We start from the raw sequence: 27,179 nt of genomic DNA on the forward strand, positions 1-27,179 counted from the left end.
GGCGGGGCATGCCGGGAGCTGTAGTCCCGGCGCCCCTGCCGCCCCGCCCGCGGCGCGCAGGGAAACCCCGTGCGCCCGGACCCGGCCCTCTCTCTGCCGCGGCCGCCATTCCGCGAGCAGCGCGGGCACCCCGCGCCCCGGCCCCGCACCGCCCGCACAGCCCTCACCATGCAGATCTTCGTCAAAACCCTCACCGGGAAAACCATCACCCTCGAGGTGAGCCGACAACGCCGCGCCGGGCCGCCGCTGCCTGCCGGTGCTCCGGGATGCGCCGGGAGATACCGGGATGCGCGGGGAATCCCCGGGATATGCGGGGGAACGGCGGGGTGATGCGCGGGGAAACGCCGGCCCCGCGCTGCCCGGCGGGGTTCGGGCCACGCCGCGAGGGCCGAAAGGGCCGTGTCAGCACCGGGGGTGTGCCGGGAGCTCCGCGTGGTTCCGCGGCTTTCCTGGGCTCAGTAAAAGGCGAAGCGCGTTTTGACTCTCTTGTTCTGTTTAATTAAATAGGTTGAGCCTTCTGATACTATAGAAAATGTGAAAGCGAAGATCCAGGATAAGGAGGGTACGTTCAAGAGGCACTTACTCATTATTATATAGTGATCGAAATAAATAAATAAAAAATAAATATTATATATACTATTTATGCTATGATATAAACTCCTACATTATATTTCTTATATATTATATTGATATATATCTGTCTTGTGGACTGATTTATGTCCTGCACAGATGTAATTGTCTGCAGCAATTTTTTTTTTATTGCAGCATGTTCTAGTGCACGTTCCTCATTTATTCCCGGTTTGTGTCACCCTTAGGCATCCCTCCGGATCAGCAGCGGCTGATCTTTGCCGGGAAGCAGCTGGAAGATGGACGCACACTGTCCGACTACAACATTCAAAAAGTGAGTAGGAGAGGCAGGAGCTGGCACAGTCAGAGCTGAGTCGCCTTTGCTGCTCAGCCTCAAAATTGTTTCAAGTGTCTTCAACCAAATCAATGGATTTAGGGTTGGGGGGCAGTATTGATGCTGGGGGCTTGGGATGTCATCTTAATAGCAAATAATCCTTTTAAGAGCTTTCCTAAGTGCCTGGCACTTGAGGCCTGCTTTCTCTGGATAAAAGGAGCAAGCCTGCTTAAATGCTGCTCTTGCCTTGAGACATCATTCTGAGCCTACTTCATGTGCCTTACTAACAGGAATCAACCCTTCACCTTGTGCTGAGACTTCGGGGCGGTGCCAAGAAAAGAAAGAAGAAGTCTTACACCACCCCCAAGAAGAACAAGCATAAGAGAAAGAAGGTTAAGCTTGCAGTGCTCAAGTACTACAAGGTAGGTAGAAATACAAAACTCGATGGAAACTCAGCTCTCAGCAGAGCTTGTAACTGCTCTGCACAGAGCCTGGTGTATTTAATATTCAGAGTCCTTCCCTCTGCAAATATCCCATCTGCTTAATGAAAGAGAAACCCACTGGTGCAGCTGGGCACTTCTGAGCTTGCATTAACTATCACAGAAACTGCTTTGCCAATGTAAAACAGTCAGAATTCTCATTACTTCTAAAGGTGTTTGAAAGATTCTCCCTGTCTGCCCTTCCCAGGTGGACGAGAACGGCAAGATCAGCCGCCTGCGCCGGGAGTGCCCGTCAGAGGAGTGTGGGGCCGGAGTCTTCATGGCCAGTCACTTTGACAGGCACTACTGTGGCAAGTGCTGTCTGACCTACTGCTTCAACAAGCCAGAGGACAAGTGAATGTCCCACACAATAAAGAGCTGACCTTCTGTACGGTTTTTAAGGGTCTCTTTTTTTCTGTGGTGCTGTGTTTCTTCTCTGCTCGTAAAGAGAAAAACCTGCGAAGCCTTGGGTGCTGCCAACTGGGATGAGGTGCTTTCTAAAACTGAAGCAAGCAGCTTGTTTTAAATGATAAGGGGTACCAGTTGCAGAGGGGGGAAAAAACAACATTACAGCTAACCTTAGGAGTGGTCTCTTAACATGAGACAGGACAGTAGTTCTGATCTGGAAAAAGAGGAGCTCAGGAGGTCCAGAGTCATGTGTACAAGTGGGTCAGTGCTAGAGAAAGGGGGAGCTGAAATACTGTACAGCACCATCGAGGGAGGGGAAAGAAGATGGCTCAGCTATTTTGGAGCCAAAGACAGTCATCAGAAATATTTATACCATGATGGCTTTACACACCTGAAATGCTTGTACTTACTCCTGTAGTTTATCCCGTGTTCCAGTGACATAAGGTGGTTGCTTGACATGATAGAAAGGCAGAGAATTTCAGATATAAAATATACCTGAAATGCTCTGATATAAAGAAGAGGTGTAAAGCAGCTCCTGTGCATCTCTGAAAGTTCATTTAATGTTACCAGTTAAAGGCCAGCCAGGAGTATAATACACATCCCTTAGTGTTCATGTATTCCAAGGTCCTTTAAAATCCCGGGTCCCAGGAAGTTGTCTGTTGAACTTCTGTTTCTTCATAACAAATAATATCATCCCCAACGTTGAATTCCAAATTCCTGTCCAAACTCAGTCCACAGTCCATTCCTGCTTTTATTACCTGGGCATCATCTTTATGGTGCTTCAGTGATGATAAAGATCCTACAAAGAGAAAAATGCATCATGAAGGGAGCCCACCAACAGCAGAGCACAGAAGTGGTTTGGTGCAGAATTTCTTGCAGAATTCATGTTGTCATGTTGGTGGCAATTCCACTTACCTTTCCAAATAACATTCCCGCTGCGGATTAACTTGAACTTCATTTTCCTGTCCAGCAGCCCCTTGTGTACTCTGCATCCAGCCACTGGAATCTTGTTTTTCCCCACTGTTACAGAGAAGGTGTCGAGAACAGAAGCTTCCCCTAAAAGAAAAAAGTTGTACATGGGATTAATGAACTGGCACCAGGTATAAGCAGGCTGCATTTTTCCACTTGCCAAGCTTTACCCCAACAGAAAAGCAGTTACAGAGGAGTATAAAATGAATATTTGATACAACAGGAACTGGAGAATAAAGTTTAGGCCACATTGTGAGGCAAAAATCTATCAGTCAAAGCCAACTCACCTACTGTAGTCTCCACCACAGCTGGGGGCAGTCTGCTGTTGAGCTCCTCTTTTAAGTCGTCTATAAGTTTGTAGATGATGTTGTGAAGTTTAATTTTTATTCCCTTTTTATCAGCCAGCTTTTTAATACTGTCATTGGCTTTCACACTGAATCCATATATAACACCTGATAAAGGAAACACTTGTCAAGTGATGACTATGAGAGATCACACTTTAAACAGTTCAAAGTGAAACCCTGCAGCACGGGGTAGAATTAGGTGGTCAGCAAACCAAGGAAAGCATTTTACTCCTGCTTCCTTTTTAAGGAATTTTACTGATTTTACAGCATTTTACTGCTTCTTCCACTAAGGCACATCAACTGCTACAGACCTCGTATCAAAATAATGGCCCAAGAAAGTCCTCATGGAAAGGTCCCTGAGGACAGAACTGGAGGTATCAACGCAGAAAATAACACACACAGCTCACAGAAATGACTCAGACCTGCCATTTTGGGGCTGGAAAAACAGCTTGGTTGCCCAAAGTAAGCCGGAAGTGAATTCTAGATCCCTCTCATCCACGTGTGGGCTATGGCAGGTCCAGTGACCCGCCCTCTGCAGCAGGTGGGAATTACAGGATACAAACAGGAAAATCTACTGAGTCAGCCTTAGATCCAGTGGCCTCCCTGAGCAAAAGGAAATCATTTTCTAACCTACTTTTCAAGCTTTGCCCTGTTTGAACATCACACAGCAACCTGAGGGAGCAGTCACAGTTTTAATCTTAACAATTCAGCTACTACTGGCAACAGCTCTTCCAGAGTCCTTCCACTTCCATGAGATTTCCAGCCTACACTAGTCTGATGTTCAAGGAAACATTTTTAAGATACATGTAAATTTACCTTATTGATGCTGCTAATTACTGTTAAATTAAACCTGACTGAGGCCTCCCCATTTCAGTAACTGAATAATTTCAAAATTGCAAACTGATTTTTAAACACACCATTAAAGGCTTCAGCGAGGCTCAGATCGTTTTCACTGATGTCTCCCATTCCAAAGTGGACAATGTCCAGTTTACACTCATCCTCACAGTCATAGCTGTCCAGAATGTTCAGAATAGCTTCAACAGATCCATCCACATCACCTGCAGGGGTAAATGGAAGCACTGCTGACTTTGGATATAAAGGAACATGGAATTATAACTAAGCACATGACAACTCCACGCTGTGCAGCAGAAAGTCTTTTGACATCTATCACTCTTATTACATTTTCAGTAATATGTTAAAATCCATCTAACAAGTCTGTTCATTCCAAAAATTAACTGGATAAATACAACAGGACCAGAGGCTCCACATCTGCTGTCATTTTTTGGGTCAAGTTTGCATCATTTTTCGGGTCCTGATGTCACTGCTTGTGTATCACCAAATGTGAAGTCAAACCAAGGTCCTCCTGTCCCACTTGAATATACAATTTCTCTCCATTTTGCTGATGCAAAATGATTATAGTTTGGGGGTGGTGGTGTTACAATTTAGATACACAGAGGTTTATATATGTATGTATATATTTGCATAGGGGTTTACATGTATGGGGTTTACTTCTGAGTTCCTGGGTAGGAGGGTTGGGCTTCTAAGTTTCCTGTGGCTCTGGCCCTGCTGGAAGTGCATCCTTCTGTCCACTGGATGTTTCCTGACGCCCCTGCCCTTACTGAAAGAAGTTCTCTGATCAGTTTTGGACTGACCAAACTTCAGGGCACAGAAATGGTGTTCACAGCTGACCCCGGGGTGTGGTGAAGGGACAGCACCTTTCACTATGACCGACAGCGTGTCCTCGGCCACCTCCCTCCTTTCCTTGGGCCTCTGGAACAGCAGGTGCTTGTTGGCCTTGTAGAGCACGGCCTTCCTCTGCCTCCAGGTCAGATGGGCCAGCTTCTGCTGCTGCTGCTTGTACTCCAGCCTGTGCTCCTTCTGCTTGGCTTCGATAACTTCCACGTCCTTTTTCAGCTTCTCCTGCTGTTCAACGTAGGTCCTCCAGTCTATCACTTCGTGTGCCCTTTGCTGGACAGGGAGACAGAAACGTTACCCTTAAAACATTGCATCAGAAAACTCTACAACAATGCAGTTTCATCCTTCGGCATCTTCTCTGCAGGCTCGCTCATTTCCCCCCACACTTAATCACAGATTTTGGTGCACAGATGGCAGAGAATGAGCACAAGAGCTTCCTCCCTGAGCTACAACATGTTTTTATGGGAACTCTGCACTGCAGAAGAGAGTTATCCTTCATTCTTCCACATGGTGTTTATCCAGCTCTCCCAACACCCATTTCAAGCTGTATTTTATGCATATTCTTTTGTCAGAAACTAGTTCTCTCACTCTAAAGTTGAAACACTGTGGAGATGAGGACAGTCCAGCAGGGGAAAGGTGGAAAACTAAAAGGCAATATGCGAACCCTCATTCCTCTTACAGAGCTCAGGCCCCTTAATCCCCATTCTCATCTTTCATGGGATCATCCAGGTTATTCAGAATGAAAGCTCTCACTTGTTCTGCTACTCAGCTCCTTCCCTGCAGTGTGAGTTTCCCATGAAACAGTTCTTTCCGTACCTCGGATTCCACTTCCAGGATTTCATCTCCCGCCGAAGGGACGTCCTTCCAGCCCATGATTTCCACGGGGATGCCTGGGGGGGCTGCATCCACGGCCTTGCCGTTCTCATCAAACATGAACCGCACCTTGGCCCAGGTCTTGCCTGCAACCAGAACACAGCCCTTCCTCAGAGTTCCTCTCTGGATGATGGCTGTGGTGAGGGGACTGGTGGAGAGCAGAGGAGAGAAATGACAAACAGAAGAAAAGTGACACTTCTCCCCGTCTCCATGGTTAGTGCAGGCAAAACACAAACCAGGACAGGCCTGTGACCCACCAAGGGCAGAATGTTCCTGCTAATAAAATTTTAAAGTGACTCGCAAAACCCCCAAAACCTGCACTGTACTCTTCATTTCTGCAGAGCAGTCCAAAATTAGGCATTTGTGAACCCAGCAACAGACTGATTTTACCCACTATGTGAACCCCCCCCAAAAAAAAACCCAAACAACAAATCACAACAACTTTCTAGAATTCAATTAGTTTTTAAAGAGGGCAGAACATGCCTTGTTCACACAGAACCTGCAAAAGGACTAAGACATTTAAGAGCAGACCGTCACATCACACACAATCTGCCAAGAACTGTGTATACATTATGACTGTTAACTTCATCATTCCTACTGTTTTAATGGCATTTAAAAAATAAATCTGTTCTGGCATTTTAAACTAAGTCCTGTGCTCACAGGACTTCATCTCAGTGACAGGATGTATTTTCCCCCATCAGTTTAAAACTTCTTTTTCTGGCCCTCGCGCTGCAGAATAACATTTCAAGGCTTTAATTAGAAACACTGCAAAGAAACTGTGGCAGCTTTGTTTAGGGAGGTCCAAACCCCCTGAGCAGTGTCCCTGTGTTGTCACAAATTGCTCCTCTGAAGCTGTGGAGGTGCAGACAACTCACCCTTTGCCCTTGTCTTTGCGAGACTCGATCACGGTGCCCTCGACCAGCCCCGTGGCATCTGCCTTCAGCTCCAGCATCTCTGCCAGGGCAACAGTGGCTTCTGCCAGAACCATCAGGTTTTCACCCTGCACGAAACCACACACACAAAAATACACAAAAATACAAAGCATTAAAGTGAGATCAGAAGTTGAAATCTTGGTGCCAAATTCCCCCACTGAAAACTCGATGACATTTACCACCCAGTCAAGACTTCAGGACATCAAAGAGGCAAAACTGTTGGGCTGGGTTTTTCCCTCCACCCCCTTTTTTCTAATTACATCTTGTAAGACCACTGTGAAACTGTGCTCCTGTGATTAGGCCTGTGTTAGGAAAATCTTTATTTACCCTGGTTTGAATTTTTCCCTTCATGCATGGCATTATCACCAACCTTGCTTTTGCACTGATTTCATACGAGCAAACAGCAACTGGGATTAACCTGAAAAATATCCACTGAACTTACAGAAGAGAAACAAGATATTATTGCTCCCTAAAAGCCTGAGCCTCAGAATACATTTCAGAGTGTTTCAAATAATTCTGGTGAGAGCCAGCAGCACTGAGCTCCTGGTGTCTGACACCTTGCCATGAAAAGGAATAATATATTTTGCAGCTGCTAATAAAAGTGCATCTCTCTGCACAGATCAGACACCCACAAACACCACCATTTTTTTCCACCACAACCTTACCTTGAGCGCAGAAATATTTACAGCTTGAACATCGCCCCCAAACTCCTCACAGACCACATCATGAGCCAGCAACTCCTTCTTTACTCTTTCGGGATCGGCTTCGGGCTTGTCACATTTATTGATGGCGAGGATAAGAGGAACTAAAAAGAGAAGGAGCAAACTCAGCACCAGCCTAACCAAAACTCGGTGTGACCACCAGAGCTGCTAGAAAAGGTAGTGGCCACCTAGAACAAATCCCTGCAGGGTGGGCTCTGAGGAGGTACCTCCTGCATTCTTGGCGTGCTGGATGGACTCCACGGTTTGCTCCATCACGCCGTCCTCCGCCGCGACCACCAGGATGACGATGTCGGTGACGTTGGTGCCCCGTGCCCGCATGGCTGAAAAGGCCGCGTGCCCAGGAGTGTCCAGGAAGGTTATCTTTTCCCCAGAAGGCATGTGCACTGTGAACAGAGGGACACGGAACAGCTGAAAATCAGCGCTTCACCCAGCTTCATTCGATGCAATCAAGCATCGCTCCCTTGAGAACTTCTTTAATACCAATGACAGGTTTTAGGCAGACAGATAACTTGGCACGGAGGTGGGAGGTGCTGCTAAATCCTCAGGAGTGAAAAAGCATCCTGGGATCCTCCTTAATCCAAAAACAGTCTAATTTCAACTGTGCAGACAATTCACTTCCAAGTTCCATCTAAGTAATTCTGACAGTCATCAGCAACAGACATATCATGTTACAGTTTCCTTCTTTGCTGCTTACATATAAACTGGTTTTGTGGCAGCCTTTTCCCCCAGTGACCTGGCAGCAAGTCAGCCAAAGTAAACTGTGTTAAGCACACCCACGTGCAGCTGGGTCTCACCAAGGAAAGCCCCGATGTGCTGTGTGATGCCTCCCGCTTCCATGGAGGCCACCTGGGTTTTCCGCAGGCTGTCCAGTAACGTCGTCTTCCCGTGATCGACGTGTCCCAGGATGGTGACAACGGGGGGCCGTGGGGTCAGTACTGCTGGGTCTGCAGGGGGCCTGCAAGGACAGCACAAATGCCAGAACAATTCTGAGTGACAGGCACGCCCACGTGGCTAAAGAAGAGCCACTGTTGAGTTTTGTGACTCCTCCTCCTCCTCCCAAATCCCAGCTGCACCACAGCCAGCCCTCCTCGTGCTCAGTGCTACTGAATTAATACACTGAATTAATGCAGCAATCCAGGGTATCAAAGAATTGGCTTTTCTTCAGAGCATGGCATAGAAAAAGCCCACCTGAAACCAAGCCAAATGCAAGTAGCAGTTTTATGGCTAACTAAATCAAAACAGTAAACTTCACATTTTAAATATTATCATATTGTGACTGTATCAGGGATTATCAACACACCATCAAAACAAAGAAAGACAGGACATGACAAACACCTGCAGGAAGAAACAGAAGATAAAGAGCCAAAAAGAGCAGTTCCCAACTTGCCTTTTCACAGCATCTGTGTTTTTTCTTTCCTTCTCCTCTTTCAGTTTTGCTGATTTGTACTTCATTCCTGATTTCTGAACAATCATCTTGATGTGGTCTTCGTACAAGATGGAATCTGGCTCCAGTGAATCGAGGTCAACGTCCGTGTACAGCAGTGCTTCATAAATATGGTCTGTGGGAAAGACAAAGGCATTTAACAATGGCACCAAAAAAACATGTGGGACAAAAAAAAAACCAAACCCAGTTCATACAGTGTAAGATTTTGTCATTAGTGATTTGTATCGTGCTGTTAAGTTTCATTCACAAAGCACTTTTCCTGTAGTGAGATTGATCTAAAAGTTCCTGCTACACCACATACTTGCAGAGAAGAACTTGATGCAGAAGGATTTACAGAACCTGAGTGCCTTATCAAATACTATCATCTTATTTTTCCCTCAGATTTTCACACCTTACTATTCCATTAAACCCCCCAAAAAGAAAGCAAGGGAAACTCATCTAAACCAAACAGCAAAGGAGTGACTCAGGGAGGAAGGAAATCTGATAATTCAGATCATTTGCTGCTTTCTTTGGTAGCAGAAGCACAGAACCCACTGCAGCAGTAAGAAATCATTACATGCTGACCTAGGGACTGTCAGAAAGGTACACCAAGACATGACAGACTTTTCTGCTTCTCTCCTCATTGCTGAGAGGGAAATTTGCCAGAAAAAGCCCCCAGCTGGACAGGAAGAGACTGGAGATTGGCATTATACAGCTGCAGAATTATTTCAAATGTCAAGAGGCAAAGCATGCCAGCAGAGCCACCATACAGTCAGGAATGTTCACGGGGTCACAGGAACAAACCTGCTCCTGTGACCCAGTTGTCTGGGCAGTCACTTAAAGAGGGAAGTGATTCCAGACAAGCCTTGCCCACTCTGAGCTAATTAAACCACTGTTTCAATGAAACACAAACGCTCCTGGATCCCAGATCCCTACTCCCAGGGCTGGATTCCGGGCTGAAGCTCTCCAGCCATGAGTTTTTAACTCCCAGGGGTTCAGCTCTGACAAACCAGGGTGCAGTGTTTTCCTTCCCGAGTAATTTAGCCCCTGGGAGCCCCAGGCACGAGGAGCAGCCCCCCTGGATCCTTTCTGCTGGAGACAGGAGGCAGCCCTGGCTCCTTCCCAGTTAAATGTCTGGCCTGGTGATTTGGGTGGCCCAACTTCTTTTCCCTTTAGTCTGCAACTGTGTCTACCAACAGCTCCTTTGGGATGGGACAACCTCCCTGGCTAAGGGAGGGATTAACAACCACTAATTAACGCCACTGAAGACACCTTTGCCTCTCCCACTTGTGGTCCTGCTGTTCCAAACCCCAGAGCAGCCTCTCACCTATGTCTTTGCCCATGGCTCGTGCCAGTTCCTCAATAGTCATCTTCTGCCTTATCTCCACTTCACCTCTCGTCAGGGGGAACTTCTTTTTCTTCTTTTTTGTCTCCTACATGGAATTAGACACGTATAGAGGAACACAGAGCTGGCATAAACTAGGGAATGACAAAAACAACATTAAAAAGACAGCGGTCTCAAGCCATAGGAGGTGAACACATCTTTTTTACTAGAACACCAATGAATTTAAATAAATAAAAACGACTTACACATCACAATGGACATTTAAAACATGTAGCACGCAGCACAACTTTTTTTCATTTTTTATTTTTCAGATTAAGGGCAAAAAAAAGTCAACAAAATCATTTTCATGTTTGGGTTTTAATAATTTCTTCCTGCCTCTGCAAAATTCACAATGCTACCGGTCTAAGTCTCTATTTGAGAGGGAATCACAATAAAGTCATATATTAAGCACATTTTGTCTGATAAATTTATAACAAATTCCCTATATTCACGAATAAAGCTCTTCAGTTTTAATTTAAAAGTTCAGGCTGAGCTCCCGCACTTTTCACACAAAGCCAGGGATTACTGGGCTTTGGAAATTACCTCCTTTGTGGCCAGATGTCTGCGCTGGGCTAAGGCAGCACCGATCACTCTGTGGTTTTGGCAGAGCTGTGGGCGCAGCAGGACGGGGCACAGGGGGTGTGCAGAGGCCTGCACAGGCTTCCATTGTGCCCCCCAAACCTTCCTGTAGGACAGGGCCCGGAGCTGCCTGCAGGCACCACGGAGCTGCACCAGGCTCTCCAACCTCAGCACCAGCCCTCGGTTCATCTCCTCACTGCAAACACAAAGGGCACACTGAAACCAGGAGCTGAAACACGTTCTTCCTCGGGATAAAACGGACAGGAACGCAAGGCACAAATGTTATGGTTCCAAACAGGCTTTTTAACACTTAAAAGAGTGAACTATTCAGCAACTGTCCCAGTTTTTCTGTTTCCTCCAGCGCTTCCCCTTTCTCCACTGCCCTACTGCAGACACACCGATCTACTAAGAGCTTACAGATTTCTTTGATATAAACTACAATAAACTACTCTCTTTCACTGATCTTTGATATAAACTACTAAACCCTCCATTTCGGGTTCTTTGACATCTGCTACAAGGAAAGGGACATTTGCACTCCTTGTGCTACACTGACAGAATCACCCAGGTGTGAGCTACCTCTCTAAGCCCACGAAACACACCTGCAAAGTGCTCTTTACCTGAGCATTTAAAGAGAAAAGCATCACTCAAAGACCATAGCACTGCAATAACACCAGTGCTGTCGTGTGGACAGAGATATCCTTTGAGGATAAACCTTGGCTCAGCAACCAGGCTTCCCAGGGTGCTTCTGCCAGATCATCCCACATCTTGTTTTAACCATCTTAACTTTGGTTTGAGCCATTTTGCTAATTATCCCATACAACAACGTCCTCCTTTGAACTTCTCCTGTTGCTCAGAGCTGCCAATTCTGCACTGGCACAGGTTGCCCGGAGAAGCTGTGGCTGCCCCTGGATCCCTGGGAGTGTCCAAGGCCAGGCTGGACGGGGCTTGGAGCACCCTGGGCTAGTGGAAGGTGTCCCTGCCCGTGGCAGGGGGTGGCGCTGGATGGGTTTAAGGTCCCTTCCCACCCAACCCATTCCACGACTCTGTTGTGCCCAGGGTGCCTCTCCCAGGTGTCCCGGTACCACCTTCCCGCAGCTCCAAAGGCAGGGAACGCTCTGGAAGGCTCCCAGGAAGGCTGAAAGCCCTTTCAAACCTCCCTTGCACCCGGACACCTGCGGGAAGTGACCCGACGACAAACTAACCAACCAAAACCAGCTACTTTGGGTTTTTTTTTTGTTCCCTTAAAGGAGCTGAACGTGTAAACCCGAGGAATCCCGGACCTGCCACAAGACAATCAACACAAGGTCAAGGCCACGCCAGACCAGCCCACAGCGGCGAGACCCCCCCCGCGAGGCTCTGCCTGTGGAAACCCCCTCCGGGCTCCCGGGGGTCCCGCGGCGGGAGCACCTGCCGCCCTCCTGCCCACCGTCCTGGATAATCAATACCTGTCGGCCGCGGCCCGCCCTCCCCGCGGTGGTAGCGCCCTTCTCCGAGCCCCCGGCTCGCCCACCCCGGCCCTGACAGCGCGGCTGAGGGAGGGAGGGGAGGCACTGAGGGCAGAGGAGGGACCGCGGGCGCCCCGGCCGCCCTCACCCCGCGCTGCCCCTCACGCCCGGCGCGCCGCTCTCTGCGCACGCGCCACCGGGACACCGCGCAGGCGCAGCGCGGCCGCACCCGGGCGGGGGCGGGGCCTCGCCTCAGAGGGGGCGGGAATTCCCCTCACGGCACAGAGTTCTTCTCTGCTTACCCACGGTGTCGCAATTTGGTTTTCAAACGTATACATAACTAGTAGAAAGTATATATATATATATATAGATATAAATAAATAGATCTATATGCACGCACACATATATAAAAAAATTCAGTCTTCTCCTGCCGGGAGCTAGCAGTTTTATTTTCTTCCCAATGTCCCCCCCCGCCCAACCTCCAGTTTAAAGCTTTTAACGTGGCTGATTTTTCAGCCCCGTCTAATTTGGTGTCTCTAAAATAACGCCACTTAATGGACCGGGATAAACAAAAATCTAAGAGGAAGGTCTATGAATGAAAAATCCTCAGTGTTCCCCGGTTAATGATGGTTGTAAGACCCGGGGATAATCCCAAGGGTCTGCTTGGGACAGCGCTGCAATCCCTGTGCAGACACTGGAAACTGCGTGTCGTGGTCATAAATTCCTTTATGTACATTTGAGCTGTGCATTTTACACGCTTTGCCCATAATGTGGGACCTGGGGTAGTTCACACAGGTAGTTTTATACCCTCCTGAGCAGCACCTACGTGTTTTGCTGCTCTCAATACCTCAAGTTATTTGCTCATTTATGATGCTGAGTGTTGAAAAAAAAATAAATGTTTTGAATTTCTGAGGCACCAGCTGCTGGTGAATGGTCCAGGTACTGGCACCTTGAAACGCACAGGGCCCTCGAGTGTTTCTCCACGGGTACAATGGGAAAAATCACCTCAAAATAAACCACAATAAAAAAAAAAAGAAAAGAAAAAAAGCTTAAATATGAAAAGTTGTGCAAAGGCATTAAAAGCAATTCCTGCACGGGGACTGCACGGAGCTGCCAGCCGGTCCCACGCTGAGGGCAACACATCCTGGGACTGCCTGGGGTTGACCTGAAAAACGTTTTATTGGAAAGATAAAATTTAGCGTGCGAAACAGTCATCAGAGTTTACAGCAAATCTGCTTTTTGAGTTGATCTTCCACTGGATGCCGCCTGGAAATCTTCCCGTGCGCCGCTGTCAGGCTCTGGGAATTAGCGTGGGATCATATTTTACCCACATGTCTCTTAACCACAGAGTCATCCTGCTTTCATTTAAAGCTTTATTACAGATTGCCCGTTTTTCTGAAGGGCAAACTGAGAACAAATACAGATGTCATAGGTCGGGACGTTGGTTTGGGTTGCAGAAATATTTTCCACTTAACTCTGTGGCCGTTAACGCTTGGCTTTGTCCCTCAGTGGCAATTCCTGATTATTATTGGATGCCTTTAAAAAAATTTTAAAAAATTCAGGTGTCTCAGAAAGTTTACCTTACTTTGATTCTTTTTTTTTTTTTGCTTCGATTTTTTTTTAACTTCCTTTCTTAGCAGCAACGTTTTCAGCACAATATATAAGCAACCAGCCAGAACCTGAAACCACAGTAAGGACACGCAGATAAAAATGAATAGGTTCATTTAATCTGAGAGAAAGATCCGGCTTGAAACCAACATTAAATACAGTTCACAGCGGGTGTGTGTCGGAGCAACATGTAATCTCTGAGCGGGAGGTGGTTTTAAGAGACATGACATACCTTGAGCTGCGCGGGAGGGGAGGTGCGGGTGTGATGGAGACCTTTTGTTCCCCCGGCGCAGTGGGAGGGCGGCGGGAGGCTGAGCCCCGGGGGGTTGTCCCTTGGTAAATTAACTCGGATTTATGACATTTGCCTCTTCCCCGCGCTCGCCGCCGCTCCTGGGCGGGCTCCCGCGGCGGAAGGGGCGGTGGAAGGGGCGGTGGAAGGGGCGGTGGGAGGCGATGGCGGCGGGGCCGGAGTTGCGGGAGGCGCTGGAGCGGCGGCTGCGGGACCTGGGCATCGCCACCGTCACGGCCGAGCACCCCCAGGTACGGCACAGCCCGCGGGCATCCCGGGAACCCGGCGGGGAACCCGGCAGGGAACCCGGCAAGGAACCCGGCGGCAGCGGGGCGGGATGAGGCCCCGAGCGCGCTGTTCAGGGTAATTATCAATGGGGAACTTCAAATGCAGGGCCTGGCAGAACATCTGGGGGTTTGTTTTGGGATCGCACTGACTGCGCTTTTGCCTCCAGATTTCTCCTTTTCTCCTCCAGTTCCTCAGCAGTTTGAGGAGGTACAACCCAACCCCGCTCCTTCCCCTGACACCTACAGTATCCAAGCTGCCTTCCAAACTTTCCCTCGCTCCCAGCTGAAAGCACACGTGCCACGTCACTGCCGTGTGTGCGCAAGGGAGCTGCAAACAGCACTCCGGAGCTGCCTTAAAGTGAGATATTGCTGTATGACAACACAGAAACTATCCAGCAGCAGCCTGTCACATTTCATTCGCGTTCTGTTCAAATTTCCTCATAAAAGGGTACAGCTTTTAGGCCAAATGGAACATTGGGTATTTTCTAAGTGTTTAACAGCAGGTACCTGCCAGGACACAGCTGGGAGTCTAACAGGATATAGAGTCTCACACCACACCGGTGCTGTTTTCCAGGTGCTCACCGTGGAAGAAATGATGCCCGACGTCCAGCACATGAAAGGAGGTCACAGTAAAAACCTGTTTCTTAAAGACAAAAAGAAGAAAGGGTTCTGGCTGGTGACTGTCCTGCACAACAGGCAGGTCAATTTAAACGACCTGGCTAAAAAACTGGGCCTCGGCAGCGGGAACCTCAGGTTTGCTGAGGAGAACTCCATGCTGGAGAAGCTCCGGGTGGGCCAGGGCTGTGCCACGCCACTCGCCCTCTTCTGTGACCAGGGGGACGTGAGGCTGGTGCTGGACGCTGCCCTGCTGGAAGGGGGCCACGAAAAGGTGTATTTTCACCCCATGACAAATTCTGCAACCATGGGATTAAGCCCCGAGGACTTCCTGAAGTTCGTGAGATCAACAGGCCACGACCCCATCATCCTACACTTCGATGAAGATGTCAAATAGAGGAAGTTCACTTTGCTACTACTAGACAGATCTGGTAGAGAAAAACTGGTGAAAATCTTGTTACAAATAAAAAGAAGGCTTACTCCTTTTTCATATTTTTTTTTTTCAATTGTGTAAGTTTATATTGGATAACCTAGTGAGAAAAAATACTGTCTTTGAGTTATTAAAAGTTTAGCAGTGTTCTTAAAAAGACATTTGCAACATGTATGCACTAAGTATAAACTTAGTGTAAATTAAATCATGTCTGCACTAGGTAACTAGTAAGTATAAAAGGCATTATTTAAATAATTTTATAATCTTTGTTAATGGAACAGATAAAACTGGAACTTCCCAGGTGCGGGACTGGCCTTGAAGGTTTAAACTTGACATCAGGAGAGGGGAGCAGTGAAAGTGAGGGATGGAACCTGAAGGTGATGGGGGGTGAAGGCTTTTGGATGCAGCCTAATGAAAATGTCATTAGCACCAGCCAAGAGCACCAGCAGCAGCTGAGGTGAACAGAAATCAAACCCACAGGAGCGGGAATTAAAAACACATCAAAGGAGTTGTGATCTTGGAAGAATGAACAGTTACTATTATCTGAGTAAGAAAAAGCATCTTCTAGGGCAAGGCAAGTTCCTTCATCCGCCTCCTTACCGTGGTTTCCTGCGTTTTGGAAGGATCTGGCACCCGTTCTCAGAGCTCCTGGAGACAGAACATTTCACCATCCAGCAGTTTAGATTCCTCCTTCCACCCTGTCAGACACAAACTAACCCCAGCTATCATGGGAATCGTCTCCAGTGGGAAAGAAGGGACCTAAAAATGCTGCAGCTGTAGGAAGAGTCACTAGAAAAACGTCCAGTAACATTTATCTTGCCCTCTGCCTCTTGCCCTCTCCCTCCCCCTACAGGTTTCTTCTTTCTTCTACCCCAAAATCCCTTATCCCTTAAAAAATGAGTATTAGATTTGACTTGTCAAGGTTTTTAGCTCTGGAATGTTTTAAATGTGACACTGATTTCAAGGCACGTGCCCAATCCTAGAACCTGCACTGCCTGAAGTGTAACTATTTTCACCCTCGGCAGGGGGGGATCCTGAGACTTGGCTCAGCAAAAATAACCCCCAGGCAAAACTAAAGCTTCAAATAATATATCTGTCAAATCTGTAATGATTTCTTTTTGTCTTTACTTACAAAATTAGCGTTGTTTTCTTTGTTTGTTTGTTTGTTTTTAAATAAAAGTATCAAAACAGTGTACACTTACTTAAAAGCTACCCAGGTCTACACAAATCCCACAGAACAAACTACACACACGGTCCAGAAAAATTCTGCTACAGTTTTATCGTTTTTTTTTTTCCTTCCAGAAGAAATACTCACTGCACACATCACCGACTGACCACGACACCAACACCCTGCCAGTAACATCAGATTCCAGAAAAAGTGTGTATGAACATACACACGACGAAATAAGAATAAAAATTATTTGGTTTGGCATTTTAATAACATCATTAATAAATGTATACAATGGCGAACATTAAAAAAAAATCAATATGTAAAGGAAATTACAGTTTAAATAAGAGCTTTTTAAGTTCTGTTTCACACCTAGGTACATTCCTTTAAGGCAGTTTTATTAATATCAAAGCATTATTTACATATACATCATCAGCTACCTCTAAAAAAAAAAATAAAAATAAAATCACACATGAGCTCCTTTGTTAGGCTGCATCATGTCCTGGACAATGTTTAGAAATAATAGTACCTGTTGGGAATGTTACTAAATCCTCACAGACTATCAGAAAAGTAAATAAAACATACACATGGTATAATAGCATGACAACCTCCTTCCTAACCTGGACCTGGCACTCCAGGGGAACAAAGCTGGGCCTCCAACTGCTGCTTCCCTGAGACTCCGTGTTCCAGGAACTGAGAAGTGGCTCCCAAATCTGCTTTTTTACTTTGTTTTAAGGGCACTGACTGGGAAGAGGAAGGAAGGAAAAAGCAAGCAGGAATCAGCAGCTCACAGCCCCTCCTGACTGCTGGACTGTCCCGAAACTTCCCTGCAAAACAAAGTGCTGGGAGAGGCAGATTAAATCCCTGAAGTGCTCCGGTGTCTCTGCTGCTGCTCGTGGCTAATTTGGCAAATACAACCCAAAATCCCACTCTGGCCTTTGTGCTGACGGAGACAAAGTGGGTCCAAACCTGCTCAGGATGGCACAGAGGGGCCCTGGCAGGACTGGGGCCCCCAGAGCTGACCCGCCAGGGAGGATCCTGCCCCCCAATCTCCTCCGAGGAACATCCCCAGAGGGTTTGGATGGGGGTCATTTCTGGTCCAAGGGATGAGTTAAACAGCAGCTGTACAGTTTGTGACCCCACAGGTGCTCTGAGAAGGTGCAGCACTGTGCAAAAAGCAAAGTGTGGGAGCTGGGAAGGGTAACCTTGGACAACTGGACGCCTCCAGAGAAGAGCTGAGCTGATCAATGAGACCTGAGGGGATTCCCGTGTGATGGAAACAACACTCCTGAAAACAGGAACGCTGTTTAATGGTTTGGGTTTGAGGGTTGGAACTGCATCAGTCCTCTGCCCTCAGTGAGGAAAACCCAGTCACAGGCCCTGAAAGGAGCTTGAACAAGCTGTCCTTTAGAATTAAAGAGATATTTCCCTAATGTTTCTGGTCCTTGAATTCTCTTTCATACCCGCCACGCCTTTAGTGTAGATCTTTTAGCCTATTTTAGCATAAAAAATATTTCAGAAGGAAGTCCCTTTAAAGAAAAAAAAGCAAAAAATGTGTCCCCTTCTAAAGCTTATTGAACTTGCCTCTTTTTTCCCCTTTCTGACAAGATGTCATGCTCTTGGATCTGTTGAACTGCATTCAGCAGAGTCAGGCTCACCGTCACTGAGGGGATGGAGGTGACCTTCTGGACCTGGGAGGTGACACAGGGAATGTAACCTTCCACAACAGGAACAGGAATGTGCTTGTTGGATTTAATAATGTATAACAACTCCTTTTGGATCCAAGCTCCTCTCCATTTCCTCTGAGCTCGCTGCAAATCTTCCCAGACACAAATATATGCAACCACCGAAGGTACCAAGAACGTCTGTTGACTTTAATAGAAATCAAGAACGAACAAAACGGATCTAAGTAAAAGAGAACCTTCAAGGGAACTGATTGTAAAATGCATATGATATTATTTACATTTCTTTTTTTGCCATCAAGAAACCTCCTAAGCCACAATCAGCTCATGTCAAGAGACAAACAATAATAAAAAAAAAAAGAATTAGTCGATACACAAACATCGTAAGACAGTCGTAACCTGGAAATGGCATTTGTGGAAAACAGCCTTATATTAAAATAAACGTTATAGAAAACTCAGACCTGACAATTTCCTGTCAGAAACATCTGAACGTACATATGCAGAGTAACTCGGGAAGGTGAAAAACACAAAAGACAAACAGTTTCTCTATAACACCATTATCCCATGACTCCCACTTCTGTTAGTTCCCCAACTTTCCCATGGATGTAAACAGATTTTTTTCTCTTGCAGTATGCAACAAAAAAATCAGCATAAACTTTTTTTTTTTCTTTTTAAGAGCAATTTCATGCAGATTATGCAAACCAAATAAGGCAGTGAAGTGCCAGTAGCTGTGAGGTTTTTGTATCTGTATATACAGTCCATTTCAACAAAATACTACAGCATTTCCTTTAGATTTACAGACGTAAAGAGAAACTGCCAGTTATGGGGGTTTTTGGCTAATTATTAGCAGAAGCTTAAGCAAATCAGTGGCTAATTTCAAAAACAGAAGATGAAAGAAGTTTGTTTTGTTTGTTTGTTTGTTTTTTTCCCTGGAGTAATTCTTGAGACCTTAAAATCCTCGGTCCTTAGGGAGATGAGAACTGTCCTTTATTCAGTAGATCTTAACAGTGCAATGTGCAATAATTCCTAAGCCCATCTACACATTTTCGGCAGTAGACTCCAGTAGAGCTCCTTGATTCAAGGAAGGAAGGAAGGTAGGTAGGTTTTTATGTCTTGCCTGCTCTAGTCACGAAGGATGTACAAAATTCCCTCAATTTTTTTTATTTTTTTTTATTAATGACTCCTACAGTCGCTGTCTTGTTACTTCAGATATAAAGGCTTCACACTGAGATACTGAAGGACACTTTTCTCTCTGTGTGCAGTCGAAAGGCAGAAAGAGAAAAGAACGTGAGAAAAAGCTGCAGGAGCAGAGGCACAACACAGAGGTGAGCACGAACAGAACTAACAGCACTAGAGCATGCAGCACAGGGGCTCAGAGCAGCACAGGGGCTCAGGGAGCTCAGAGCAGCACACAAAGGCACGGCCCGGGGGCCACTCCACACCTGGGGGATTTACCTGCTCCCTTTCTAACAACTGACTTCGCTGCTGGTTCTTAATGGGGTTTTTCTTTGGACCTTCTTCGTGAGATGTGGCAAAAAAAAAATAATCAAAAGAAATGGCGTTTTTTACAGGCAAAAAGGCTGAATGGGATGAGGTTCCCTCCTGAGGGCCACTAGTCCTGACCTAACTAGTCGGTCCTGGCCTAACCGGTGAGCGTGAGAGAAGCCAGTTAAGCAAAGCAGTATTTACATCTGGTTAATGCAGTGTGCTCTGGGTCTGAGATGTAATGCTGTTAGTTTGTTGTAAATGAAATTCATCTCATTTACAGTCTGGGCAGGAAACTCACCACTTGGCCCACAGCTCATGTAGTGGGGAATAGAATTAGGAGCTTTGTTGCTCCCTAGACCTGCTTTTTGAATTTCTGCTTTCTGGGATAGCTTCCACATCTGCAGAGAAAAGCATTTCAGGTTATTCATTGTGTTCATCAGGACACGAAAAAACCCCTCATGCATTAAATACATTCTACTCATTAGGAGAGCAAAAGGATATATAAACACTTCTTTGTTGTTTTTAAGAGGAGAGGACAGAGGAGAGGGACAGAAGAAACTCACTGCAAGTGCCTACTCAGCTGCACTCACTGCCATTCACCTCAGCATTTGGAACAGGCATTACTTGCAAAGCACAGTCAGATATGGGTCGCTTTTAGCCACACCAACCCTACATCTTTGCATGTATGGGAAGCAACAACAGCGATGAGATGCAAGCCCAGCTGACTGACCCTAGCAGAGAACTCCCCTCGCTGTATTCTGACCTGCCGCGCGGCGACAGAAACATTCCCGTTCCACTCTGCAAACCGGGAAATGCTCTTGGCATGCGACAGCTTGAACATGCAAAATGCAGGCTCTGAGTTCCCCAGGCACTCACAGCACAGCATCAGGCAAAGCTGCACTGGGAGCAAACTGCTGAGCCTGCACAACACAACCTTCCTGGCCAGCAGCCACGTGTTTAATCAGTGCCGTGCACTCCTAACTCCTGGAGCAGATCTCCAGGCAGCAGGGACCAAGGAACGGGCCAGGGATCCACGTGTGTCACAGCCAGCCAAGTGCACAGCTCAGGAGCAGCAGGGATTGGGAACGGGAGGAATTCCACAGATCCTTCCACTGTTTAAGCATAAACCAAGGGAGACATCCACAAACTTCCTGCTTAAGTGTAAAGACCAAAAAGTAGAGAAAAAAAATGAACCTTCTGTTCATGAAAACATTGGCTGTCTTTCATATCCAAAACATAAATGTTGTAAGTCATTATTCTGAGCATTGAACACTCTATCACAGAACACTTCCACTGCTGCTGATCAACACATTTATGAAGCAATGCAAAGCAGTGGCTTGAGCTGGACAAGGCTGGTGTCCAGCTCCTGGAGATCCGAGACACTGGTGCTCCAGGACACTCCTACAGACCTTGTTCTGCCCGAAACAAGCAGAAGCTCTGCAAGGCCCAGGTAAGAAAACAACAGCTCCTGGCAGCACAGTGTGAGTTTACATGAAGTGCTCTCAGAGCTGAGACTGCAATTCCTTAAATAACTTATCAAAAGTGTGGGGCACACATTGGGATACCAGCACTCCTCATCTCCAGCACAATTCCAACACATCTACAGATTAATGGGAGTGAAGGCAAACCCCACGAGGCAAGACCAGGACACTGATCCCACAGAACACCTTTGGAACAGGCAATATCCTGCCCTCACTCCTTTTCCCCACCTGGAAATGCAGGGCTCCCTCTCCTGTACAAAGCAGAGCCCTCCCACTCTCCCACATGGAATATCTGCTGTTCTTCCCTGGGAACTGTGGATTCCCTGCCCCTCCCAGTCAAGCTCTAAGGAATTAAAGCCCAGCCCACAGAGCAGTTCTGTGAGTGCCACAAAGCTGCTGCAGGATCAAGTCAGTGTAAAAACCCGAATGTGATGCTGGTTACTCTCAATATTTAACTTCCATTCAGGTTTTTTGTGAGGGATGTAATTTTGGCTCCCACAGCTGGCCTGACCACATCCTCTTGCAGAGAAGGGCTCGTGTCTGAAGCCTCACGTAGTTACTGCTTAAGTCTGGTACAATTTTAAACTGTTTATATTTGCCACTGAGGAGTTTCAAGCACTTGCAGAGGCAGTGGCACATTAATAACTTCCACATTTCTCTTCAGCTGTTCATCTGGGATTTAAGGAGTTATTCCCTGAAGCATTCCTATCCTCCCATAACCTTGCAAGCAACTTGGTTATTCTTTCTTTTATTAACTGTGTTAATTTAACATTTTTTCTGTTATTTTGTTACACCATCTTGTTTTCTGCTATGTCAGTGTCACTTCTGTTGAGAATTAAAAATGGATTTCCACCATACTCAAGACAGGATTTTATTCCTATGCATCACAAGGAGTCTGTTATTTGACTCCTGATAAAACCAAACCCTTCCCCACAGCTGTACCCCAGACGTGGAAAGGCAGAGCAGACCAAAGAGAAAAGGTGGAAAAGGCCATTTTTTCACAAGTGCTGGGTATCATGTGACTATTTATCACCTCTTCATAAGAATTATCATTTCTGTCCAGGATTATGAATGCTCTGTGTGTTTGTTGCTCAGTAACTGGTATTTATTGTGCAAACTGGAGGCACTGAATGATCGGGCTGTGATTTGTTCCTCGTGCATTTATGCCAGGACGTGGCATAAATGAGAAGGGCAAGGAGACACTGAGATATCTCTAAATGCTTCTTTTCGTTTCTCAAAGGGGAAAAAAAGCATTTTTACTCCAGGCAGATGATCCACGTGTTCCCGACACCCCTGAGAGCTGGAGCACAACTGGCAGCACCGTCCTTTCCCAGGAATGCCGTTCCCGGGACACAGCATGCGTGTGGTTTGACATGCAGCAGTAACCAAGAGGAGAACACCCAACGTTTGTGGTGCGTGACAAACAACAACACAGCATTACGGAGGCATGCAGGATGTACACAGTGCAATTAAGGTCTCATGCAGGCTTTGGTGGGGTTACAGTTCCACATTCCAACATGCCACAGTCCACGGCCACGGGACACAACCACCCACGGACCGACCAGAGAGGGGCTGTTCGTTGGAGGGGAGTTTTCTCTGTGATCCAGCGGGCACGGAGAGCAGCCCTATGGCATGTTAGACTCGAACACGTGTAACGACACAACCTCCTCCTCATACACAGCCATACTCATACCACAGGGTCTGGTTATCCTCCGACACCAGCAGCGGGCACTCGGCCTCGCCGGTGCTGGCGCCGGGGGCAGGGACGGGCTCCCTGGGCTGGGCCGCCCGTGGCTCGCCCTGGGCAGGGCTCTGAGCAGCACGAGGCTGTTCCTGGATCCAGGGCACTGACCTAAACGCCGACGGGTTTGCCTGCTCAGCTGCTCGGGAGGTGGGTCTCTGGGGCACTCCACTGATATTACTGACTAACTCCGTGTTCAGGGATAAGAATGGCTGGGGCACAGTAAAGGATCCTGCGCTGCCAGGCCCAGATCCACTGACTTTATCCCAGAACACGCTCGCGCTCGGCAAAGTCCTCTCCCCGCAATTTGGCCTTTCCGGCCTGGAAGGCCTGGGCACCTCGGAGTTACATCCCAAATTACGCGGCGTGGCCTCGCCCTGCGGGACACCCCCTACTCTGTAGGGCACCCAGTGGGCACAGGGGGAGGAGAACCCGTGTGCTGAGTACTCACTGGAGCTGGGCGGAGCGCTCCTGTCGGCCGCGGGCGCCGCCGGATCCACCGACACGGGCGGCCGACTGTCCTTGGACAAAAAGTCATGGATGCTCGTCCTCCGGGTGGTCCCTTCCGCCGTGGAGATGACGCTGCTGGCACGAGGTAAGGTGGCGTAGGGATTGCAGTCCCGGGACTGGCGCTGGGACACAGTCGCTTGGAGCTTGTCCTTCACCGCCCGGGCCTTGCCCTGGGCTCCGGGCGGGAATTTGATGGGGGAGCTGCTGAAGTAGAGATCGTCAGTCTTACGGAGGCTGGGCCTCACCAGCTGCTCCGGCTTCAGGGATCGGCCGTCCGAGAAATCCACGGTGGTTTTGACACTCAAGGATCTCACGATCCCACAGCCGGCGCCCGGCTGCTTCCGGAGCCTCTCCCTCCCTGCCAGCTCCGCGGACTCAGACAGGCTCCTCATCACTTCATCTAGAAGGTTCTCCTCACTCGCGGATTTCATCTGCCCAAACCAGGAGACATACATTTATCATTTTACACGATTTTATAATTGTTAATATTTGCCTTTTCCTAAGAGATCTCTGGGAACATAAATGCAGAACGACCCTACAAAGATTATTATGGTTTTTTTGATTTGTCAGCTCTAAAAGCAGTATTAAACATGTATAATATATACACACTTAAAACCTAAAAATCCATGTCAAGGAGACCACAGGTGAGAGATCAATGCAAGCATTTAACAAAGAAGTGTAGAATCTCCTCCAGATCCAAGTCTCTGTCCCAGACAACCCCAATCAGACCAGCTGGGAATGTGTATTTTTTCCATTTCACTTGTGTCATTTAAATAAGACAGAGCCTGACCCTTCCTCCTGAGTGGTCCTGGTCACAGTGACTGCCTGGCTTTATCCTACAGCCCTTCTGGGTTTTGGGCAGACCTACTCAAGAACTAGGGAGGAAGAAAATGGAATACCAGCACAGAAAAGGTGATTTGGGGTGTCTAACAAACTGTCACCGCTTTACAGAAACATTCCCTTGGTCTGATCCCTCTTAGATTTCAATAAGCTCTAAGGTCAATAAGCTTTTTGTTTCCCATTAATGTTACAAAGACAGGACTGAAGCAGACAAGAGTCTCCTCAGGGCATGAAGCCGAACATCTCCCTTGTTGTTGATGCAGGACAGAGCTGACAACAGCTCCTGCTGAACAGACGTGCTGGACTGGAAGGAGTCCTGGCCTTCCCCCCGCACTGCAAGTGTCCCGGGCACCAGGGGCAGGACTTCCTCACCAACCCAGGGGCCTCTGGAGTTCCAAACGATGTGGTGTGTGGTGCAGCAGGTGCAGTGTATCAGGATACACAGGAGAGACCAACAGCTCCACAAAGCTCTACAGCAATTCTCCTCCCTGCGCCTGGCACTAACTGAGCCCGTCCGAGCGACACCACGTAGCCAGAAGACCCTCCAGACTGACCTCACTGGAGTTACTCTTGTTGCTCTCCTCCAGGAACTGCTGCAGGGTGACCACTTCGCTGCCGGGAGAGCCCGTTTTGGGGTGTTTTCCACGGCTCTCCAGCGCCTCGGGAGTTCTCAGCTGGGGCACGGGGCTGGAGCGGGTGGGACCCTTCAGGTACTGGGTGGGGCTGCTGCTGCTGCTGGACCAGGCCTCGTGCTCGTGCAGGAGGCTGAACTCCCCGCTGCTGTGGCTCTGGGGCCGGCTCTGGCTGTTCACTGCGCCTGCTGGGGGCAAGGGGAGCAGGGATTCCCGTCAGAAACACACAGCACGGCTGGAAACGTGTACAACCCGACTCAGATCCAGAACACTAATTCTCTTTAAATGACTAAAAATAAACCAGTTGTCCTTTTTCACTCCCCTGACTTACCTTTTGCAGCACTTTAAACGTGAGGTTTTTTTTTTTAATAAAAACTACTTTTCATTATAATCTGGGCCCCCACCCACATAACATTACATTCCAAGAGGCTAAGGATACACCTCTGCTCTTGTTCAGCATCACTGGGAGGCACGTGGCAATAAGATGTTAAATGAAATACAAAAGGTTTAATGGAAAGGAAATATTTCCTCCAACAAGATCTACTTAGGAATGCTGCTTCTCCAACACTTTCTGCTGTTACTCTTAGTTGGTTACAACTGGGACCTGAAGGAAGCACATGGTGTTAAATGCAAAATAAATGCCACAAGCCCAATTCTTTTTATTTGCCAGAAATTGTGAATTGCTAAAAAAAAATACTTAGGGATAATCAAGTATTTCTGACTTCATGTTACTCTTAAGAAATGAAATTAAGTTTGAACAAAGATTAATTTCTTACAGCAGGGATTTCTGAACTGGGGCAAGGAGGACCTCAAGGAATCTTTTACAGAAGGGAGTAATCAAAGAGATGTCATATAAACTATTAGAAATACTCAGCTGGCATTCATTCCTAAATTTCCAAACAAACAGACACCATTCCATAAATGAAGCCATGAATATTAAATGAAGTCTTGAGCTGGCAGTGCTCTAGTCTGTACAACACCTAGAATAGCCACTAGATACAAAAATGTATCACCATAGATGTAATTTAGAGAATCCTGGTAGATCCAGGGCCGTTGTTAACCCGTTAAATCCAAACCAGAAAGGTTTCCAGGATGTATCACAGAGGCCACCTTGGCCAGTTGTACAGCACACAGCCCACAGCAGCAGTGCAGGAGGATGCTTGGAGAAAAAAAAAAAAAGGAGCAACTTCTTTTAAAGTAATTTGGGGGGAATTCTTATTTTGTACCATTGCTACCTGGGTAAGGTTTGATTTAAAATGGCTGGTAACTCAGAAAGCAACACCACCCTTTTGATATTTATTAAAATCATCAGTTCTAGTAACACCTTTGTTCCCAATCTGGGGAATGAAGGCTCTGAAATACTTAGGGAAGCACCTGCTGCGGTTTGCAGGGGGAATTTTTTGGCTGTGGGTTTTGGGTTTTTTTTATCTATACAGATGATCTCACAGAGAAAAGAATGGAAGTAATGAAGCACGGACGTGAATTCCCCTCCAGCATACCTTTGACTTCATGGAGTGAAGCATTGTTATTGCTATTGCTAGTGGATGTCCTGCCACTATCAAGGCTGGCTGGTCTGGAAGCTGAATGGAAAATTAGGAGACACGGTGGTGAACAAGATTGCAGCAGAGGCCACGGTCCCTTCACATTCTGCTGCCAGAATGCTCAGGCAGGGCATGCACTGACACAGGCCCAGCATGCCCACGGGCAACACAGGGGTTCTTACACATCAGAAAGCGGAGCAATTTCCAGGCGGTCCAAGAGGACACTTTGGAAAAGGGCACTGGAGGAATAGCACAGTAGAGGGGAGAGGAAACAGAGAGAGAAAGAGAGTGTCTGTTTAGAACTGGGAGTGAGTGTCAGGGGGAGGCGGGTACGGGTGGAAGGAGGGACATGCAGGGGCTGCTCGTGGTCAGGGCACTTACAACAGATCTGACAGGGAACCTGGCACAGGGCTGGAAGGCCACGAGCAGCAGGAGCAAGAGCATCTGCACAGACAAAGTCCTGCACTCCTGAGCCAATACAAGGGAAATGCTCTGTTAGTAGCCTCAAAAATGCCTGCTGCTCATGTTAGTTGTAAATGTTTATACAGGAGTTAAAACTTCACTTCTAAGTAACCTACTACAGCTTTCACTTCAAAGCTTTGCTTGAAGGAACACGGAATGCTTCTATAAACTACAGCACATGGCAAATTTAGGCTTCACTGAACAACAAACTTCAAAAACTCGGGCCAGATTGGGATTTGGGTTTTTTAGGA

The 27,179-nt window shown here is 47.3% G+C and overlaps 4 protein-coding genes across 18 annotated transcripts in view; 2 read left to right on the forward strand and 2 right to left on the reverse strand.

Annotated features, from left to right (window-relative positions):
• The first annotated feature begins 81 nt into the window (after positions 1 to 81).
• On the forward strand, positions 82 to 1,776 carry RPS27A (ribosomal protein S27a). Its single transcript, XM_017821788.1, has 5 exons — positions 82 to 216; positions 508 to 562; positions 816 to 901; positions 1,192 to 1,323; positions 1,589 to 1,776. Exons 1-5 carry the CDS (start codon positions 169 to 171, stop codon positions 1,736 to 1,738), a joined length of 471 nt encoding a protein of 156 aa, XP_017677277.1. The 5' UTR covers positions 82 to 168; the 3' UTR covers positions 1,739 to 1,776.
• Positions 1,777 to 2,326: 550 nt separating this feature from the next.
• Positions 2,327 to 13,097, reverse strand: MTIF2 (mitochondrial translational initiation factor 2). Of its 2 annotated transcripts, none has more exons than XM_017821784.1 (14): positions 12,981 to 13,097; positions 10,674 to 10,905; positions 10,074 to 10,179; positions 8,711 to 8,882; positions 8,118 to 8,278; positions 7,530 to 7,706; positions 7,267 to 7,406; positions 6,545 to 6,669; positions 5,613 to 5,817; positions 4,817 to 5,069; positions 4,019 to 4,159; positions 3,045 to 3,209; positions 2,704 to 2,844; positions 2,327 to 2,587 (listed from the first exon to the last, which is right to left on the reverse strand). In XM_017821784.1, the coding sequence occupies exons 2-14, from the start codon at positions 10,896 to 10,898 to the stop codon at positions 2,418 to 2,420; spliced, it is 2,181 nt and encodes a 726-aa protein (XP_017677273.1). In that variant the 5' UTR covers positions 10,899 to 10,905; positions 12,981 to 13,097; the 3' UTR covers positions 2,327 to 2,417. The 2 variants fall into 2 exon arrangements, with proteins under 2 accessions (XP_017677273.1, XP_017677274.1); XM_017821785.1 differs by lacking the exon at positions 12,981 to 13,097 and adding an exon at positions 12,155 to 12,247.
• Positions 13,098 to 14,207: 1,110 nt separating this feature from the next.
• LOC108500657 (prolyl-tRNA synthetase associated domain-containing protein 1-like) lies at positions 14,208 to 16,529 on the forward strand. Its single transcript, XM_017821787.1, has 2 exons — positions 14,208 to 14,302; positions 14,913 to 16,529. The coding sequence occupies exons 1-2, from the start codon at positions 14,216 to 14,218 to the stop codon at positions 15,348 to 15,350; spliced, it is 525 nt and encodes a 174-aa protein (XP_017677276.1). The 5' UTR covers positions 14,208 to 14,215; the 3' UTR covers positions 15,351 to 16,529.
• A 271-nt stretch (positions 16,530 to 16,800) lies between these two features.
• CCDC88A (coiled-coil domain containing 88A) overlaps positions 16,801 to 27,179 on the reverse strand; it is a 63,542-nt gene continuing 53,163 nt past the window's right edge. For 4 of the 14 annotated variants that reach the window (XM_017821775.1, XM_017821779.1, XM_017821777.1 and 1 more), the window contains 5 exons: positions 26,425 to 26,505; positions 24,848 to 25,113; positions 23,395 to 23,884; positions 20,020 to 20,119; positions 18,405 to 19,485 (listed from right to left, as the gene is read on the reverse strand). In XM_017821775.1, the coding sequence (XP_017677264.1) occupies positions 20,055 to 20,119; positions 23,395 to 23,884; positions 24,848 to 25,113; positions 26,425 to 26,505 (902 nt within the window). In that variant the 3' untranslated portion in view covers positions 18,405 to 19,485; positions 20,020 to 20,054. Of the gene's footprint in view, positions 23,885 to 24,847; positions 25,114 to 26,424; positions 26,506 to 26,648; positions 26,706 to 26,847; positions 26,935 to 27,179 lie in introns of all 14 variants that reach the window. The other 10 variants (XM_017821771.1, XM_017821769.1, XM_017821778.1 and 7 more) reach the window with 7 other exon arrangements.

Source organism: Lepidothrix coronata, unplaced genomic scaffold (genome assembly GCF_001604755.1).
Source record: "Lepidothrix coronata isolate B3197 unplaced genomic scaffold, Lepidothrix_coronata-1.0 Scaffold92, whole genome shotgun sequence".
Classification (NCBI taxonomy): Eukaryota; Metazoa; Chordata; class Aves; order Passeriformes; family Pipridae; genus Lepidothrix; species Lepidothrix coronata.